Raw genomic sequence first — 22096 nt, 5'->3', positions numbered from 1 at the left:
TGGGTGCCGTGTCGACTGGGGTCACTGCCTGTAACATGGTCCTGTGAAGACAGGCACAGTTTAGTTCACAGTATTTGTGTCATCCAAATATAACTGTGCACTGCCTCGGTTTTAACCCTCGCAAAACTCCATCTAACAAAAGCTGACATGTGGGTGTCACTTCCATCCAGTAAGTCAGATCAACAAAACTCCGCCTCTGCACACGTTTCCTTCCTGGGACCGCCACTCGGCGACTCTGGAGCCCACCTTGTTGTTTAGCGGCAGGTTACCGCCTCCACCCCATGCCTTCCTGCCCTCTGTTCCCTCTGTTCCATGCGCAGTCCTCTTCCCGACGCCCCAACTTGCCATGCTACCTTCGCAACTGCTCACAGCAATCTCACCGTACGTGATCTCATCAACCACATTGGTGAAATTTGATGATAGCAGGAAAAATCCTATTTCTGTTGCGAACATGGGTCATTTCTAATGCGGTTGGCATTCGTACAGCTCCGGCTAAGTCTTTCGGAAATTCTACTGGCACCTATCTGGATGTGGAAACTCGAGCAAGAACGTGTTTAATGTCGCTTGGTTTGTTTTCTACAGAAAGACCATATACGTGTGATCACTTCTCATGAACTCATACGCAATTACTTTAAGTTTCCTAATTGTGTCACTGAACATCTCTATGCACTTACTCTGTCTCGGTGACACAGTGTTAACTGCTCCCAGCAATATCTACTTCTAAGCATTTTCCTATAACGCTGCAGAATGTATGGAGAACCTCAGATGTTCGTGATTCCTCAACTGTTCGTGATACAGCACCAACATTTTTGCATCCCCTATTAACAGTTACATACTCATATGCAAAGCTGTTCGTCTAACCAACAACTAAGCCTTACAGTTGTCAGTGTGTTGTCCAAAAATCCTAGAACAACCTTTCCTGGTATACCTGAAAAAGGAGGAACTAGGGTAGAACCACAAATATCTAGGATGAGTACTGATAGACCAGATATCACACGTTTTCTTTTAACGCATTTAGTTGCCTCTGCAAGTCTGTTATCCGCCCTCGTTTGAGTCGCTTTGTATAGAAGTGACTGAACAGTAGTAATAGTTTACCACTACTACTGCTAGTCTTGTTTTTGTGATTTGCTTACTGTAAAGTCTGTGTCTACAACGATGGGACGTAAAATACAAACAAGACAGGGAAATATTTACACTACTGGCCATTAAAATTGCTACACCAAGAAGAAATGCAGATGATAAACGGGTATTCATTGGACAAATATACTAGAACTGACATGTGATTACATTTTCACGCAATTTGAGTGCATAGATCCTGAGAAATCAGTACCCAGAGCAACCACCTCTGTCTGTAATAACGGCCTTGATACGCTTGGGAATTGAGTGAAACAGAGCTTGGATGGCGTGTACAGGTACAGCTGCCCATGCAGGTTCAACAAGATACCACGGTTCATCAAGAGTAGTGACTGGCGTATTGTGACGAGCCAGTTGCTAGACCACCATTGACCAGACGTTTTTAGTTGGTGAGAGATCTGGAGAATGTGCTGGCCAGGGCAGCAGTCAAACATTTTCTGTATCCAGAAAAGCCCGTACAGGACCTGCAACATGCCGTCGTGCATTATCCACCTGAAATGTGGAGTTTCGCAGGGATCGAATGAAGGGTAGAGCCACGAGTCGTAACACATCTGAAATGTAACGTCCACTGTTCAAAGTGCCGTCAATGGGAACAAGAGGTGACAGAGTTGTGTAACCAATGGCACCACATACCATCACGCCGGGAGATACGCCAGTATGGCGACGAGGAATACACGCTTCCAATGTGCGTTTACCAAACGCGTCGCCAAACACGGATGCGACCATCATGATGCTGTAAACAGAACCTGGATTCATCCGAAAAAATGACGTTTTGCCATTCTTGCACCCAGGGTCGTCGTTGAGTACACCATCGCACGCGCTCCTGTATGTGATGCAGCGTCAAGAGTAACCGCAGCCATGGTCTCCGAGCTGATAGTCCATGCTGCTGCAAACGTCGTCGAACTGTTCGTGCAGATGGTTGTTGTCTTGCAAACTTCCCCATCTGTTGACACAGGGAACGAGACGTGGCTGCAAGATCCGCTACAGCCATGCCGATAAGATGCCTGTCATCTCGACTGCTAGTGATACTAGGCCGTTGGGATCCAGCACGGCGTTCCGTATTACCCTCCTGAACCCACCGATTCTATATTCTGCTAACAGTCATTGTATCTGGGCAACGCGAGCAGCAATGTCGCGATACGATAAACCGCAATCGCGATAGGCTACAATCCGACCTTTATCAAAGTCGGAAACGTGATGGTACGCATTTCTCCTCCTTACGCGAGGCATCACAATAACGTTTCACCAGGGAACGCGAATCAACTGCTGTTGATGAGAAATCGTTTGGAAACTTTCCTCATGTTAGCACCTTGTGTGAATGCTCTGAAAAGCTAATCATTTGCATATCACAGCATCTTCTTCCTGTCGGTTACATTTCGCGTGTGTTGCACGTCATCTTCGTGGTGTAGCAGTTTTAATGGTCAGTAGTGTAATATTAATAAAACTGCTACACATTTAAATACTAGTTAAGCCCGAGTACGGAGAGCAGACGTACGACGAATAGTACATGTCACAGGTGAAGACTTAGAGCACGGAGCTTTTCTGTATGCGCCTACGTGGGCCTACACCGCTATGCGTTCCTCTAATGTTACAGCTATATTCGATCACATCAGTGCCTGAGACCACATCACAAAAAAAGGAAAAAAATCTTCTCACTCACTGACGTGATGATGAACGCTGACTCACGATGTCATTTGATGCTATTGGAGACTGCTGCCACGAACGTAATAACAGCAGGGTTTTGGTCACCATTACATCCTATATCCCAGGATTGAGGCTCCCATGCAGGACAAAGGTCGAGTTTCTCACTGGTTGTAAAATCAAAAGTACTTCGTTACCAGTTGAATTCTTTATTCATCGAGGACCTCGTACGAGGGCTGCAGGCGGCAGGCGGCAGGCGCCGAGCCAGAGGGAGCGGCCGCCCAGCAGTGACGCAGCAGAGCGTAGGGCGGCGGTCAAGTGCCTCTTTGGCATCCGGTCTGGCTGCGGACCTAGGCCAGCCAGCGGAGGTAGCGGTTAGATGCAGACGAGGCTGGACCACCGGCTGGCGTGAAGCGCACCTCGGAGTGGCTGGAACTGCAGCAGGCCGCGAGCTCAGCGGCGGGCGCCTGCCTAGGTCGGTGCCACAGCGCGAGGCGGTGCAGCGTCAGTCAGCTCGCCACCGCGCCAGACTTTGACAACGAAATGTCACAGTCAGCTAGCTAGCTGTCCCTGTGGCCACGTATTGTGGGGTCTGTCTCCAGGTGCGTCGGCGCAACCGTACTCAGTATACTTTATTAGCTTTGACGGAGGAGCAGAGATGACTGAATATACAGTGTAATTCACGAAGATATGAAAATATTTTAATATGTTATTCTACAAGTAAAACTAAAGAAACAAATTCATATAAACATAGGCCCGCAAATGTTGAGTTACGGAGTTACGGCTAATAAAAGATTTTGCCTCAAATTTAGCAAATTCGCTAATATGAAGCCATCGCAAAATTGTACGAGGTTAAAGTGAAGCACGATTTCCAATTACTTTGTTGTTATTGGTCTGGTGAGTCTAAGAAATCATGTCCCAGACGTGTATCTGCAGTAGATTTCCAGAACATCCAGAAAACCAAAGATTATTATACAAATAAATTTGTTTACTTTCCATTAATAATATAGAAACGTTTATGTCATTGTTGGGAACTGTTAGTAAATTGTTTCAGTCGTTTCCTAATCTTAAAACGATTTAGTTTTGTGTATTGTTCAGTGAAAGAACATAATAAACAATATTATGTAATTGTTGTGAATCACCCTGAACAAAAATTGAAATGCAGCTGAACGTGACATATCTCAGCTGAATGAACACCAGATACATCGAGGAAGGTCTCTGCTGTATTCCAAGAAACAAGGGAAGACACAGGCGGTATCCTAATGGAAGAAGAGTGGATAACAGGAAGAACGCAGGTGCAGCATTGATGCGTACGGATGTAAAAGGTAATTCGCGGCGAAGTATGGGGATGCCCGTACCCATCAGTGGACGCCAGTGCCTGATGATACTGATGATGAACACAGTTCTCAGTCTGATCGTATCACAGGAAAAGTAAAGGGAGCCAACGAATATGTTGTTGAACAATCCCATAAAACGACAACTATCAGAAAAGTTGTGTAGGAGCTTATACGAGTGAAGGCTGCTCACAAAAATATCGCATTATGTCACGAATGGAAAATAAGTTACTGATATTACAAGATTTGCCTGCAGTTTCAATTTCTATTCCATTAAAGTCGTTAGTAAATTAGCGTAGAAGAAAGGTAATGTCCTACTGACCATAAAAACCAAAGTTGTTTCAGGTACTTATGTTAGCTACTTATCCTTGTTTATGACACTCTATTCATCGTAAGAATAAACCTGATATGAACATTACGCCATGTATTGTTTCGTGATTGCTGAAATCTCACTGGATTGCGTTTCACATGGAACGGAAGTCAAGCTGTGGCCAGTACAGTCCAGTGCGATCATAAGGACACGTTTCATGCTCTGTCACACGCACACAGACCGCGAGATAATGCGGGACAACAGCTTTACCGGCGCATTAAACCTGGACAGCACTGGCCAGCCAGCGGTCCAACTAACCTGCAATGATGTGAGCAGTTGCACTTCAGACGTAAAAAGAGCCGAGCACAGAGACAATACAGCTTCGAATGCCATTTAATTTCTACAGGGGATTGAAAAAATATTAGGCAAAACGTCAGCACTACCGTGCCATCTTAGGTGACCAGACGGAAACCATAAAACACTCTCGTTCTTACCTGACATAGTATTCTAATTACTAAACAAGAGCGATGATGAAAATTCCCAACATAAACTCAAAGTAATTTTTCTGAACGACGTATGTGTGAACACACTACAGGGATTTCACCGTACTGTCGAATACTGATGCCACTGAAGGTGTTAATTACAGTCAGTCGTCTGGTAATCTATAAACTCCTGCCTTATTCGTATCCGAGAAATATATTTCAGTTCTGGAACTGCCATCTGCTACGTTGATTGCGAATCGATCAACAACAGAATCCACGGGCGTTTTATCCTCTTCTTTCATGACTTGCCGTTCTATGTCCCGCCAGCATTCGGCAGTGACATGTGAAAAAGCGGCGTGCGTTAGTTCCAGTACGTCTGGAGCAAAACACTCTTGTTATTTCTAGGGCCGAATCCCTTTACTTCGCTCCAGATGAATTCTGTTGGGTTCACACTCTAACAGCACGGTTGTTGTTGTTGTGGTCTTCAATCCTAAGACTGGTTTGATGCTGCTCTCCATACTACTCTATCCTGTGCAAGCTTCTTCATCTCCCAGTACCTACTTCAGCCTACATCCTTCTGAATCTGCTTAGTGTATTCATCTACGATTTTTACCATCCACGCTGCCCTCCAGTACTAAATTGGTGATCCCTTGATGCCTCAGAACATGTCCTACCAACCGATCCCTTCTTCTGGTCAAGTTGCGCTACAAACTCCTCTTCTCCGCAATTCTATTCAGTACCTCCTCATTAATTATGTGATCTACCCATCTAATTTTCAGAATTCTTGTGTAGCTCCACATTTCGATAGCTTTTATTCTCTTCTTGTGTAAACTATTAATTGTCCATGTTTCACTTCCATACATGGCTACACTCCATACAAATACTTTCAGAAACGACTTCCTGACACTTAAATCTATACTCGAAGTTAACAAATATCTCTTCTTCAAAAACGCTTTCCTTGCCATTGCCAGTCTACACTTTATATCCTCTCTACTTTGACCATCATCAGTTATTTTGCTCCCCAAATAGCAAAACTCCTTGACTACTTTAAGTGTCTCATTTCCTAATCTAATTTCCTCAGCATCACCCGACTTAATTCGACTACATTCCATTATCCTCGTTTTGCTTTTGTTGATGTTCATCTTATATCCTCCTTTGAAGACACTGTCTATTCCGTTCAACTGCTCTTCCAAGTCCTTTGCTGTCTATGTCAGAATTACAATGTCATCTGCGAACCTCAAAGTTTTTATTTCTTCTTCATGGATTTTAATACCTACTCCAAACTTTTCTTTTCTTTCCTTTACTGCTTGCGCAATATACAGATTGAATAGCACTGGGGGAAGGCTACTACCCTGTCTCACTCTTTTCCCAACCACTGCTTCCCTATCATGTCCTTCGACTCTTATAACTGCCATCTGCTTTCTGTACACATTGTAAATAGCCTTTCGCTCCCTGTATTTTACCCCTGCTGCCACCTTCAAAATTCGAAAGAGAATATTCCAGTCAACATTGTCAAACGCTTTCTGTAAGTCTACAAATGCTAGAAACGTAGGTTTGCCTTTCCTTAATCTTCCTTCTAAGATAACTGGTAGGGTCAGTATTGCCTCACGTGTTCTAATATTTCTACGGAATCCAAACTGATCTTCCCCGAGGTCGGCTTCTACCAGTTTTTCCATTCGTCTGTAAAGAATTCGCGTTAGTATTTTGCAGCTGTGACTTATTAAACTGATAGTTCGGTAATTTTCACATCTGTCAAGACCTGCTTTCTTTGGGATTGGAATTATTATATACTTTTTGAAGTATGAGGGAGTTTCATCTGTCCCATACATCTTGCTCACAATATGGTAGAGTTTTGTCAGGGCTGTCTATCCCAAGGCTGTCAGTAGTTCTAATGGATGTTGTCTACTCCCGAGGCCTTGTTTCGACTCAGATCTTTCAGTGCTCTGTCAAACTCTTCACGCAGTATCATATCTCCCCTTTCATCTTCATCTACCTCCTCTTCCATTTCCATAATATTGTCCTCAAGAACATCACGCCTGTATAGACCCTCTATATACTCCTTCCACCTTTCTGCTTTTCCCTTCTTTGCCTAGATAAAGTGTTTCTCTTTTCTCCAAAGGTCTCTTTAATTTTCCTGTAGGCAGTATCTATCTTATCCCTAGTGAGATAAGCCTCTACATCCTTACATCTGTCCTGTATCCATCCCTGCTTAGCCATTTTGCATTTCCTGTCGATCTCATTTTTGAGACGTTTGTATTCCTTTTTGCCTGCTTCACTTACTGGATTTTTGTATTTTCTCCTTTCATCAATTGAATTCAGTATATCTTCTGTTACTCAAGGATTTCTAATAGCCCTCGTCCTTTTACCTAAATAATCCTCTACTGCCTTCACTATTTCGGTCCTCAAAGCTACCTATTCTTCTTCTACTATATTTCTTTCCCCCATTCCTGTCAATTGTTCCCTTATGCTCTCCCTGAAACTCTGTACGACCTCTGGTTCTTTCTGTTTATCCAGGTCCCATCTCCTTAAATTCCCACCTTTTTGCAGTTTCTTCAGTTTTAATCTACAGTTCATAACCAATAGATTGTGGTCAGAGTCCACATCTGCCCTAGGAAATGTCTTACAAAACTAAAATCTGGTTCCTAAATCTTTGTCTTACCATTATAAAATCTATCTGAAACCTTCTAGTATCTCCAGGCTTATTCCATGTATACAACCTTCTTTCATGATTCTTGAACCAAGTGTTAGCTATGATTAAGTTATGCTCTGTGCCAAATTCTACCAGGCGGCTTCCTCTTGCACTTCTTATCCCCAATCCATATTCACCTACTACGTTTCCTTCTCTTCCGTTTCCTGCTGTCGAATTCCAGTCACCCATGACTAGTAAATTTTCGTCTTCCTTCGCTACTTGAATAATTTCTTTTATATCATCATACATTTCATCAATTTCTTCATCATCTGCAGAGTTAGTATGCATATAAACTTGTACTACTGTAGTATGCGTGGGTTTCGTGTCTATCTTGCCCACAATAATGCGTTCATTATGCTGTTTGTAGTAGCATACCCGCAGTCCTATGTTCCTATTCATTATTAAAGCTGCTCCTGTATGACCCCTATTTGATTTTGTATTTATAACCCTGTATTCACCTGACCAAAAGTATTGTTCCTCCTGCCACCGAACTTCACTAATTCCCAATATATCTAGCTTTTAGCTATCCATTTCCCTTTTAAAATTTTCTAACCCACCTGCCCGATTAAGGGATCTGACATTCCACGCTCCGATCCGTACAACCCCAGTTTTCTTTCTTCTGATAACGACGTCCTCTTGAGTAGTCTCCCCTGGAGATCCGAATGGGGGGCTATTTTACCTCTGGAATATTTTACCCAAGAGGACGCCATCATCATTTAATCATACAGTAAAGCTTCATGCCCTCTGGAAAAATTACGGCTGTAGATTCCCCTTGCTTTCAGCCGATCGCAGTAACAGCACAGCAAGGCCGTTTTGGTTAGTGTTACAAGACCAGATCAGTCGATCATCCAGGCTGTTGCCCCTGCAACTACTGAAAAGGCTGCTGCCCTTCTTCAGGAACCACACGTTTGTCTGGCCTCTCAACAGATACCCCTCTGTTGCGCCCGGCCGGAGTGGCCGCGCGGTTCTAGGCGCTACAGTCTGGAACCGCGCGACCGCTACGGTTGCAGGTTCGAATCCTGCCTCGGGCATGGATGTGTGTGATGTACCTAGGTTAGGTTTAAGTAGTTCTAAGCTCTAGGGAACTGATGACCACGGCAGTAAAGTCCCATAGTGCTCAGAGCCATTTCAACCATTTTTGAAGCCTCCGTTGTGGTTGCGCCTACGGTACGGCTATCTGTATCGTTCAGGCATGCAAGCCTCCCCACCAACGGCAAGATTTAATTTGAAATGAAAACAGAAATTTCGCGTGCAATATGTAATTAGAAACAAGAAAATGTTGATTATTCATGAAGAATGACGATGAGTTTTACGAGAAAGAGAGGAAAAATTACTGATGTGATTGTACCAGCGAACCATGAACTATAGTAAAATGTTACCAGTCTACTACACTACCGATTTCGGAAAACTTCAAAGCCGATTATTTCTGTAATTTTATGAAAAACAGTAAAAACAACCTATTCATCGAGACTTTTTAAATGTTTCATTTAGCGTAACTTAGTAATAACACACAAACACCTAAAAAGTTTTGTAACACACCGGTTCCCAGAACTCCTGAAGCTAGACGTGGGTATCGTATCACAGACACAGTCTGTTTGATTGTTCAGACATGTCACTAAACCCGCCCCAAGGTATAAACAACCATGCATGAGCAGCGCCTATTAGACAGAGGGGGTCCGACAGCCGATCAGTCCCAGTCATTCCACCAGGAAGGATGTACATGGCTCCTGTTGTCTGTAGTTCAACCATGCCTAGACGGTCAATACCGCGGTTCGATCGCTTCCGCATTGTCACTTTGTGCCAGGAAGGGCTCTCAACAAGGAAAGTGTCCAGGCGTCTCGGAGTGAACCAAAGCGATGTAGTTCGGACATGGAGGAGATACAGAGAGACAGGAACTGTCAATGATATGTCTCGTTCACACCACCCAAGGGTTACTACTGTAGTGCATGACCGCTACCTACAGATTATGGCTCGGAGGAACACAAAGCAACGCCACCATGTTGAATAATGTTTTTAGTGCAGCCACAGGATATCGTGTTACGACACAAACTGTGCGCAATAGGCTCCCAACGTCCATGACGAGGTCCATCTTTGCAACCACGACACCATGCAGCGCGGTACAGGTGGGCCCAACAACCTGCCAAATGGACCACTCAGAATTGGCGTCATGTTCTCTTTACCAATGAGTGTGTGTCGCGTATGCCTTCAACCAGACAATTGTAGGAGACGTGTCTGAAAGCAACCCGGTCAGGCTGAACGCCGTAGACACACTGTCTAGCGAGTGCAGCAAACTGGAGGTTCCCTGCTGTTTTGGGGTGGCATTATTTGGGGCTGATGTACGCCGCTGGTGACCATGGAAGACGCCATAACGGCTATACGATATGTGAATGCCATCCTCCGATCGATAGTGCAACCATATCGGTAGCATATTGGCGAGGCATTCGTCTTCATGAACTACAATGCGCGCCCCCAATGACTTCCTTTAGGATAACGACATCGCTCGACTAGAGCGGCAAGCATGTTATCCAGACATGAAACCTATCGAACATGCCTCAGATGGATCGAAAAGGGCTGTTTATGGACGACGTAGCCCACCAACTACTATGAGGGATGTACGGCGAATCGCCGTTGAGGAGTGGAACAATGTGGACAAACAGTGCCTTGATGAACTTGTGGATAGTGTGCCACGACGAATACAGGCATGCATCAATGGAAGAGGACGTGCTGTTGTGTATTAGAGGTACCGTTGTGTACAGCAGTCTGGACCACCACCTCTGAAGGTCTCGCTGTATGGTGGTACAAACATGCGATGTGTAGTTTTCATGAGCAATAAAAAGGGCAGAAATCATGTTTATGTTGATCTCTATTCCAATTTGCTGTACAAGTTCCGGAACTCTCGGAACCGAGGTGATGAAAAACTTTATTTCATATGTGTAAAATAGGGCAGTCCCAACTGCATAAAGATGTGTACTTATTTACTGGTGACCGGTTTCGACGACTATTTTGGTCATATTAGGAGGCCTACTATGTGAAGGGCGTTACGTGAATGTACACAGAGAGACGTAAACTACAAATACAAAAATAAGCATAAAGCGTTAACAGTTACGCAAAAGGAAGACAGCTGCACTGACGGGCTCGAAAACCGGTTCATGGAATAAAACATAGTTACTCAAAAAAGTGACTGATTGCAGTTTTATATAACTTATTTACATTCAATTAACCGTCGCGGTTCTAAAATATCCGTAATGGGTAACCATAAACCAGCAATAATTTGTGTAAATAAAGTTTGTTTTAACCTTGTCATATAGTAGGTATCAGCGGTTAAGTGCTAAGTGCGTACTCTTCTCCAACTCTGCACTAAAAGGGCGGCACGTAGCAGATGTCACTCAATCATCAGGAACGCCTGAAGATGGCAAGAGGTCGGGATGTCGAAATATCGCGGCTTTTAGATGACGCCACCCGCCTGCATACCCGAGTACTATTGAGGTTCTTCCTATGACGCGAAAACGTAAAATCACACATGAAGTACAGCCTTATTGGCCGTAAGCATGTATACTAATTCATAACATTCGACAGGGATCATTTTTAATTCCACTTTCTGATACATACATAAATAAGTACCTACCTTCAAACGTTGGGAATACATAGCCCAAACTATTTCTGTCTGACAGCAGAATATGGGTTGAACAAAGTAATGAAGAGAACCTTTCTGACATAGGAAACGTTGTCAGTCTACAGGTGTCAGAGTGGTTTGCTAATTGTAAGTATTTGAAAAGCAACGTGCATTCTCTACTGTGGTTTGGCATCATTCATAGGAGAATGTTGGTCTGGGGGTAACAACAGTCTAAAAACAAACAAGAACTACTGCAATACTGAAAAGCGCCCGCTATAGTGACTAGTGCAAACGTTCTTCAAACGGCTAAGAATCTTTACCCCTCCACAGCTATGTAATGAACCAAAAGTACACTGAATAAAGAAATAATTGCTCTGACAGTAAAAGTATGCACTATTACAGCTGAAAGGTAAATAGTAAACCGTTAACTGCTGTCAGCTCATACGAAAAAGTATCTCTCGTGATGGAGCAAACCCATTCAGAAAGTTAGTGTCGAGGTCCGGTGTGCTGGCCATTCTGTGGATGGTTTTTAAGGCGGTTTTCCATCTGCCTAGGCGAATGCGGGTTGGTTCCCCTTGTTCCGCCTCATTTACACTATGTCGGCGATTGCTGCGCAAACCCTGTCCCCATGTACTCGTGCACCGTAATTACTCTACCACTCAAACATTTGGGGTTACATTCGTTTGATTTGAGACTTTCCCGGGCCGGTCCACTGGGGTCCGAACCGGTCAGTAACCCTGGATTCGGTGTGGGGCGGCGGTGGGGTGAGTGGACTGCTGTGGTCTGTTGTGGGGTTGTGGACCACTGAGGGTTACGGCGGGGGCGAAGCCTCCCCGTCGTTTCTAGGTCCCCGGTTCAACACAATACTACACAATACAATACTTAAGTCTAAACACTTGTTTCCAAATTAATTATTCTTAAACGGAGTGTGCTTTACGCTTGTTCCAAAACTACGTCCACTTTCTCACACATCATGTATAAACTTGTGTAAATTACTCATTTGTCCATATCTTTACTATCCACCATAGTGCATCAACGATATTCTAAATCATCATTGCAGCCAAGACTATTTTATTTATAACTGCTACTTATGTATATTTATCAAGGTGAGCGAACAGAGGAATTTAGGTTGTGGCTTGAAATTGGTTTTACAATCTTTAATTTTATCATCTACATTGAAAAAAATTTGTATTTAACGTCTTACGTAGAACATGTGTATGTAAGTGTACTTGTGTGTGTGTGTGTGTGTGTGTGTGTGTGTGTGTGTGTGTGTGTGTGTGTGTGTTTCTGATTGAAGTCTTATTCCTTTTCCTGCAGTTATTGAATCTACCGTAGTCGTAATCACAGCAAAACCTTGCAGACAATACATAGCCTGAACGATCAATTGCGAGAAAATAAAACGCGTACAGCCGTCCTTATGATTTTATTTATTTATTTATTGCAACCAGTTTCGGCGCCTCAGTGCGCTATATTCAGGCTGTTGATGGTTAGAGCGTGCTGACACCCAAGTTTTCCGATAATCTGCATAACCAGTTGAGGTATATGTAGGGATCGTGTCAACCCCTTCCGCACCAACTACAACTTGAAGATGGCGCACTGAGACGCCGAACCTGGTTGCAACAAAATAAATAAAATCATGGGGACGGCTGTGGGCGTTTTATTTTCTCGCGATAGGAAACGACCTCGGTTCGGAGACGTCCTGTCAAAGGGATGGACGTACACAAAGTGAATGATAAATGTACAGCTGTGACAGATATCAAGCAGTATAACAAACGAAATATAGTTGCGAAACTTTATTGATTCATCTATTTTTATAGTTTTTACATCTCTGGCACTTTTGGGTGATGTATAATTGTATATATTGTCATTGCAATCTGTGACGTGTTCATAATGAATCTTTGCAAACTGTATTCTTTATCTCTTAGGACCTCATAGGCTGAATTTTCTAATCACGTAAACCTTCACCACCACTGAGTCGTTATTTTTCAGGCTTTCCCCTTTTACTGTTTGGTTATCCTTGTCTTTCTTACTGATGGACTGACTTAATATAACTGTTCTGTTTCAGTCCCAGGGAGGGTGAGAGCAGCGAAGGCAGCGCCTTCGCCATCAGGCAGGCAGTTGCGTGTTACCTGGCTTCCTCCATGGAACTCACAAGGCCAATCATTGCGGTATAAAGTCAAATATCAGGTACCTGAATAGACTATCAGTAACGTAATACCTATAATGTGAATGATAAAACAGACAGACAGTAATTATGTCTAAGAATTCAAATAACCGTTAACTAAATATCCAGCGCACTGTCCCATAGAAGAGGATGATAAAGTGTTCCGAAGCTATTCTGCATGCTCGTCATCTAATCAGCAATCTCTCTAATTTCTGAATAGACATCTATTCGCACATACACCCTATCTCATTGTTCCGTATATGAAGTTCCTTTTCTTTCTACTTTTGTACTTAAACATAATAATATAATATGTTTCACAGTGTTTTGCGCCCCCTCTCCATTGACTCATAATCCTGAGGCTCTTTTGTGCTAAAATCTTTAACATAAATTTGGTAATGCATAATTTGAGAAGAAATTCAGAGTAATATGGATTGCTTGGATCTTGTCGTATTTCTTACAAACAGGCAATGAAAGGAAGGTAGGAAAGATATAATTGTGTAAGGGGATATCAAAACCGGAACTACAGCTCCTATAGTCACGGTAGTGCAGTGCCTGTGTTGTTCAGAAATACAGTGCGAAGTTCATTGGGGCGCGCTTGCATGTCCAAAAGAGCTGGCACTGCGGCGACTGCAGTCGTTATAAAATACATGAAATGTATTGGCAGTTACGAATATGGAGAGCAGTCAGCTGCAGAGTGGAATGGCTACATTGAAAATTTGTGCAAGCCAGAACCAGACTTCCGTAAGTCGTCAATCATGAGTCTATTACCTGCACTCGTGCATCCATTGCGTACACTATGTGGTCAAACGTATCCGGACACCTAGCTGAAGATGGCTTACAAGTTCGTGGCGCCCTCGATCGGTAGTGCTGGCATTCAGTATGGTGTTGGCCCACCTTAAGCCTTGATGGCAGCTTCCGCTCTCGGAGGCATACGTTCAGTCAAGTGCTGGAAGGTTTCTTGGGGAATGGCAGCCCATCCTTCACAGAGTGCTGCATTGAGGAGAGGTATCGTTGTCAGTCGGTGAGACCTGGCACGAAGTCGGCCTTCCAAAACATTCCAAAGGTGTTCTATAGGATTCAGGACTCTATGCAGGCCAGTCCATTACAGGGATGTTACTGTCGTGTAACCCTTCCGCCACAGGCCGTGCATATGAACAGGTGCTCGATCGTGTTGAAAGATGCAATCGCCATTGCCGAATTGCTCTTCAACAGGGGAAAGCAAGTAGGTGCTTAAAACATGTGCTGTGATAGTACCACGCAAAACAACAATTGGCACAAGCCCCCTCCATGAAAAACACGACCACACCATAACACCATCGCCTCCGAATTTTACTGTTGGCACTACACACGCTGGGGGATGACGTTCACCGGCCTTTCGCCATACCCACATCCTGCCGTCGGATCGCCACGTTGTCTACCGTGATTAGTCGCTCCACACAGCGTTTTTCCACTGTTCAAATGGTTCAAATGGCTCTAATAACTATGGGACTTAACATCTGAGGCCATCAGTCCCCTAGACATAGAACTACTTAAACCTAACTAACGTAAGGACATCACACACATCCGTGCCCGGAGCAGGAATCGAACCTGCGACCGTAGCAGCAGCGCGGCTCCGGGCAGAAGCGCCTAGAACCTGTCGGCCACAGCGGCCGACTTTCCACTGTTAAGTCGTCCAATGTTTACCCTCCTTACACCAAGCGAGGCGTCGTTTGGCATTTAGCGGCGCCATGTGTGGCTTATGAGTAGCCGCTCGACCATGAAATCCAACTTTTTCTCACCTCCCGCCTAACTATCATAGTACTTACCGTGGATCCTGATGCAGTTTGAAAGTCCTGTGTAATGGTCTGGTTAGATGTCCGCCTATTACAAATTACGTGCCTCTTCAACTGTCGGCAGTCTCTGTCAGTCAACAGATGAGATCGGCCTGTACCCTTTTGTGCTGTACGTGTCCCTTCAGCTTTCCGCTTCACTATCAATTCGGAAACAGTGGACCTAGGGGTGTTTAGGAGTGTGGAAATCTCGCGTACAGAAGTATGACACAAGTGACACCCAATCACCTGACCACGTTCGGAGTCTGTGAGTCCCGCAGAGCGCCCCATTCTGCTCTAGTGACTACCGAAGTCGCTAATATGAAAGACATGGCAGTAGGTGGCACAACATGAGAAACGTATGTTTTGGGGCCCTTGGATACTTATGATCACATAGTGTATATTCCTATGCAGTTAGGTGCACGTGTGTCCGAAGGAAATTTGCATCGTATTTCTGAGCAACACATGAGATGTCCTCACATAGTGTAATAAGCCTAATGGTGAGGCAACCGCTCGCAATAAGTGGGAAATGCTGGTTCGAGTCTCGCTCCAGCAAACGTTTTCCTTGTCGTCATTACATTATACTGCTGATCTTTATCCATACACCCAACTGTGAATGCATTGATGTAATCCTATGTGCGTTTGCAGAGGTGGTTAATTTATTATTATGTCCTTTATTTCATAAATATTGGAGAGAGTTTTTAAGTATCATCAAAAATGAACTTAAATTTTTTTTGTTAGTGTAGTTACCAAACGGTGTTTTAAGTGATTCTAATGTATCGGAAGTCAGTGAATGTATAATGCCTGCGACTATGAAGTCCAAAGCAAAACAGTAAAATTGAGGGAAATCTTAATAATCAAACAAAATGTCGACTTCCATGTCCCCACCATTCCAAATACGTATGATCTTACGGAAGTCATACCAAGAAACAGGACGCTGGTGTAGAAGGCTTTTAGAAATGTATAATTCATTAATATGGACTATTGGGATGCACTGTACACTCCAGTGCGTTAACCGTAAATTCAAAAAATGAGGTGGAAATAGGGAGATGGCAATGAAATCCTGTAGCCACTGCAGCCAAAGGAAGGGACAGCGCCATCGAACGAGATTAGGAGTACATTATAGAAAGCAGTAACAGCATCCCAAGATGCTGCTCTTGAATTAGCCGTTTTTCCAGATAAAATTATTTTATACAACGTCCGCCCGTTATGCAAACCGCTGGTTTTTCATGTGAACCAAACGTCTTCAGCACATGTATGCAGAATATAGTGTATTCATTTATAACCTGTTTTCCTTCTCCTGTTGCCCTCAGTATCTAGAGTTTTCCTTATATTGTTAGTTAATGGTATACATTGTGGCTGGATTTGAGTGTTTTTTAAACTTTCTGTTGCAGCTGGGTTGTCGTTTTGGGACATTAGGTGGTTTCCAAATGTGCTATGAGAGTTTTGAGCTGTTCTGAATATGTGGTTTTAACGTTTCTGCATGGTTTTCCTATGTATCCTGACTAACAAGTCTTGCCTCAGAGTTCATATATACCTGATCTGCTGAATTTATCTGTAGTTGTTTCCTGTGTTCTGAGTTTTTTCTGTGTTATGTTATCTGTCCTACATCTATTTGAAGTACTTTTTTCTTTAATATTTTGCCTGTTCTGTGAACAATACTTTTGTTGTAGGTAAGTATTTGCCACTTAGTTTTGTCGTCTGTGTGTTGCGTTGTTGTATATTGCATATGTTCATTGTTTGTGTGTTGTGTTCTTTTGTGTGGTGTGTGTTGCTTTGTGTATGTGAACTGTTCATCCATTTTCTATTTTACATATTTGTTTGTTTACTTTGTCTATAGTACTGGTATCAAAACTGTATTCCACTGCTATTTGTTTTGTTGTATTTACATCCTGTGTGTAATTCAGTTTGTTTATTGGTGTTTTGTTTACCCTGTGGAGCATGGATCTGAAGTTTGCTTACTTGTGACCATTGGGTGGTTTGATAGATTGTGACTGGTGATACTCGTGCTCATTAGTTTTCTAAGTGTTGTGAAGTCACGGATGTTGTTTATTTTTGCATCCTGAGATCCATAAAATTATACATGTTGCCTATTTTTGTTTCTGATGCGATGTGGATTTTTAGCTTTACATTACTTATTTCACTGTGCAGCTAGTTTGTGTGTGAGTGCAGTTCGTCAGTTAAGCGTATTGTGATTCAACAAAAAGATGCTGCTATATAAATTTGTATTTTCTTTTCCCACAATGTGTCTGAAGATCTTGTCCTTCTATTTGATCATGAATACGTTAGTTAAGAAGCCACTAACTGGGGGTCCCATTGGCAATCGTTCATGTTGGAATAAAATTCTTTGTAGAACCCAAAGTAATTTTGTGCTGTTATGGTCGGTCCTAAGTATAGTTGCTATTTCGTCAATGTGTGTGTCTGGTGTGTTTCCACGGTGATTTAGTCACTGTGTGATGATGGTTGTTTCATCTGTTGGAATGCAGGTCTTGTATGTAAATGTCCTTGATTCTGCTCATTAAGTACTGTGAGTTTTTAAGGTCCCTGTTGTTTTCAAACGTGTATGTTTTGTTTAGTGATGTGGGTGTATTTTAGGCTAGGTGATGTGTTGGAGCATTTCTGAAACTGATGACAGTTTTTAATGAAATATATTGATTGTGCAATGAATTACAGCAATTGACCAGTAATCCAACATCAGTGCCCCAGAAAAACACTTTTGAAAACAACAGGAACCTGGAAAACTCAAAGGAATTAATAGTCAGAGTCAAGAATATAGACTACTAGGCATAGTCAGCTTTATATCTTTTGATAGTATCTCAGTGTAAACCTGCATTCCCGTAGGCAGAACAACCAACATCATAACACAGGGACTAAATCAACATAGAAACACACAAGAAATACACGTTGATGAAATAGCAACCATACCGAGGACAATCACAGCAAGAAACTTCGTGCTGTACAAAGAATTTTATTCTAACCTCAACGACTGCCAATGGGATCACCGATTAGTGGCCTCCTAACAACGTATTCATGATCAAATAAGAGAACAAGATCTTCAGACACGCAATAAAATAAAAAAAAAAGCAAACACTCATTCGTTAACAACATGACATGTGTGACTGAAGAGCCACACACAAACATCAAACAGCTCACATTAGATACAGAAATGCACAGTATACTAAAGTTTTAGAGATTTCACCATAAAAACAGCACCCATGCCTTTATAGTATTCAGGAAACTGACTGCCACAAGCACCATCATTCACAATCTGCTGAACCACTCTCTGGTACACAAGCAAGCAAGCAAGCTTCGGATCCATGCTCTAAAGGTTAAACAAAACACCAATAAGCAAGCTGATCTACGCACAGGAGGTAAACACTATAAAACAAATAGGAGTGAAAAACAGTTTTGATGCCCATCTGACAGACAAAAACAACCAACAAATATGTAAATGGAAAAGGTATGGCGAGGCCACATACATTCAAGAACATAGACAACACAGATGAACGCAACACACAAACAATTACCACGTGCAAGACACAACAGAGCAACAACACAAACACAAAATTAAATGATACATACCCAGCTAAAGTAATAATATTATTCAGAGAACAGGCAATATATTAAAAAAATAAAAATCACAGATAGGATACAGGACAAACAATAGAACACAGAAAAAGCTCAGAACAAAGGAAACAGCCACAGATAAATTCAGCATGTCAGGCACATAAAAACTCACATGCAACACTTGTCAGTCAGTGTACATAGGACAAACAGACAGCAACTTCATAACGACATGTTAAGAACACCTCAAAGATCTAAAATGTAAGATCTCTAATAACACATTCGTTGACTACCTATTAGCCCACAACCACAACCTAACTAAACTTGAAAGATTAGAAAATACTTAAACGCATCCACATAGACAGGCAATAGAAGACAGAAAAAAGCTCAGAACATAGGAAACGGCCACAGATAAATGAAGCATCTTAGGCACATAAGAACTCACATGCAACACTTATCAGTCAGTGTACATAGGACAAACAGATAGCAACTTTATAACGACACATTTAGAGCACCTCAAAGATCTAAAATGTAAGAGCTCCTGTAGCACATTCGTTGTACACATATTAGCTCACAACCACAACCTAACTAAACTAGAAGGATTAGAAAATACTAAAATTCATCCACATTCTATACCATAAACTAACACAAGGAAACCTCCAGGTACAGAGGGCAATGGGCAAAGGAAAACAGACTAAACGATTACACTGCAGTCTGCAGACACACTGTTTATCACATTAAGTGAAATTTACAGAAAAAAACAACACAAACAGCTTAAACAAGCGCACGCACGCACACACACACACACACACACACACACACACACACACACACACACACACACACAGGAAAAGAGAGACAGAAAGTAAACAAAATTCAAATGCTTCCTCAACTTACTTCAGAAAAAGTGAACGCCGACTGGGATAGGACACGGAATACCAACATTTACGCTGTGTTTTGGTGAAGGGAAAAGCGTTCATTGCACATAAAATTCTACAGAATATGTGCAGTATTTGTATTTGGTTCTCAACAACTCAAGCGAACGAAAAAGGAAAAGTATCTGCGGTCGCAAAATATAACTAATGGGAAATACAGGGTGTTTCAAATAGAATATACGTATTTCGAAAGCAAATATTTATTAAACTTTAAGACATATGAATACGAATCCTTACACCCATATTTAGAACCTCTCAAGTTCAGATTACAGATGTCAATATGTCCTCCATCGGTACTCTAATTCCTCACATACTCGGGCAAGCATGTCCTTCGTCACTGATGTTTTGGCAGTACGGATGCGGTTCATCAACTCTTCCCGATTCTGTGAGAGTGGCGGTACATAAATGTTGCCTTTTAACGAAACCCCACAAGAAGAAGTCAGAGGGTGTCAAATCCGGTGAAAGTGGAGCCCAGTTGAGACATGCTATGTTGCCAGCTCCTTGGCGACCAATCCAACGGTTCGGTAGAGTTTCATTCAGATATTCACGCACTTGGCAACTCCAGTAAGAGAGTGCCCCCTCTTGTGGAAAAATGGAGATGTCTTCGTGCAGAATCCGAAACAACCAGTTTTGTTACATTGCGAGATACTGCTGAGCGTTAACCGTGTTTCCATCAAAGAAGAATGGGCCATAAACAGATAATCGATATATCGCACAAAACAGGGCGAATCTCATACATGTTCAATGGCTGATAGGCCCCAAATTCGAACATTGTGTTTGTTTACCTGACCACTAACATTGAAAGTCGCTTCATCACTGAACACAGTGTGTTGTGCGAAAGTGCTGTCATTGTCAACAGCATCAAGAATCTCGTTACAAAGTGCCACACGTTTGCGTTTGTCATCAGGACGCAGGGCTTGTAACAGCTGTAGCGGCTTCATGACTAACCGACCTCTCAAAACACGCCAAATTGTTGTTGTAGGAAGTTGTAACTCCCGACTGGCACGACGAGTTGATTTTGAAGGACTACGCTGGATAGCAGTTTGAATTCATGCAACATTTTGTTCAGGAACACGACGGAGGCCAGGAGTCTTTCCTTTACATACACATCCTGCATCTACAAGCTGTCGATACCATCTGCCAATGTTCCACCCATTCGGAGGATCAATTTGGCACCTCAACCTGAAACATCTTTGCACCGTAATCAGGGAATTGCACTCTAGAACACAAAATGATTTCTGCTGCGGAGTAGCCATTTTAAACACATGACTGTTAGCAAGCTATTAATACAAAATAGACTATGTAATCGTTTCTCCTGTAGCCGAGGCGCAGAGATCGATAGTTTGGACAAAATAATACTTTGTAATACGTATATTCTTCCTGAACACCATGTATATGCACTAAATAACGTGACACAGCAAATAACGTTTAAAAATAAAATTTCGAAATTTGAGGTAAGTTCCTGTGGGACCAAACTGCTGAGGTCACCGGCCCCTAGACTTACACACAACTTAATCTAACTTAAACTAACTTACGCTAAGGACAACACACACCCCCACGCTCGAGGGAGGACTCGAACCTGAGACGGGGAAGACTACGCGACTACCCCGCGGGGCTCTTAACATAAAGTGCTAACTCACCAACAAAATGACATGAACAGCGACTGGTTGCAGGTGACAAATTACGAGTAAGGGTAATGAACAAATGGTCATGCATAAACATATAATGTAAAGGGTGCGTATGGACGAAAACAAGCGAAAATTGCCAGTAGGACTAATTTTCGTGGAATAATTATCACTTGAAATATGTCCACCTTTCAGATATTTGAATGGAGAAGTTACACAGAGGTGCTCAAACCTGTTTGTGTCACAGGAAGAAACAGTGTTTTAGATAACAGACCGACGTAATTTCCAATAATATGTGTTTTACGTACATTCATAATGAAGATTCGTATGTTATGTATGGTTGTCATTAAATCGCAATACGTAGTTTTGTCAGAGGACTCAAACCAAAAGTCAGTTAACTGTGTCTCGTAGCGATTTAAATCGGAGTTAACACTGAAGTGAAGCGATTTGTATTCGCTGGCAAACTGGGCAGGAAATTAAGCAGACAGGAGAAAAAAGTGAGCAACATGTAAAGTGATCGGTCAAGAGGGGTAATGTAACACAAACCTTAATAGGATGGAATGTCAGGAGCATCACAGCCAGGAAAACCGCAGATTCCAAGTTGGGCAGTCAAGTGCTACAGAAATTAGAATCTCTGTATGACAAGTGATCCCCTTGGTTTAGCAAATGAAGGTTTGTCAGAGAAAGGCTTTAGTTATAATTACGGTAGAGATACACTAGAAAATCGTGTATTCAAAACAGTATGCAGATTCAGGGAGATTTGGAACATTTAGAAGCCAAAGATGAAGTTTCGGAAA

General features: G+C 42.6%; 1 protein-coding gene across 3 annotated transcripts in view; it reads left to right on the top strand.

Annotated features, from left to right (window-relative positions):
* LOC126278137 (uncharacterized) overlaps positions 1-22096 on the top strand; it is a 500725-nt gene that overhangs the window by 369637 nt on the left and 108992 nt on the right. For all 3 annotated transcript variants that reach the window (XM_049978028.1, XM_049978029.1, XM_049978027.1), the window contains exon 18: positions 13269-13390. In XM_049978028.1, the coding sequence (XP_049833985.1) occupies positions 13269-13390 (122 nt within the window). The remainder of the gene's footprint in view (positions 1-13268; positions 13391-22096) is intronic.

This window comes from Schistocerca gregaria, chromosome 6 (assembly GCF_023897955.1).
Source record: "Schistocerca gregaria isolate iqSchGreg1 chromosome 6, iqSchGreg1.2, whole genome shotgun sequence".
Lineage (NCBI taxonomy): Eukaryota > Metazoa > Arthropoda > Insecta > Orthoptera > Acrididae > Schistocerca > Schistocerca gregaria.
Note: the sequence above shows the minus strand (reverse complement) of the source record. Positions and strands in the feature narration are given on the sequence as shown.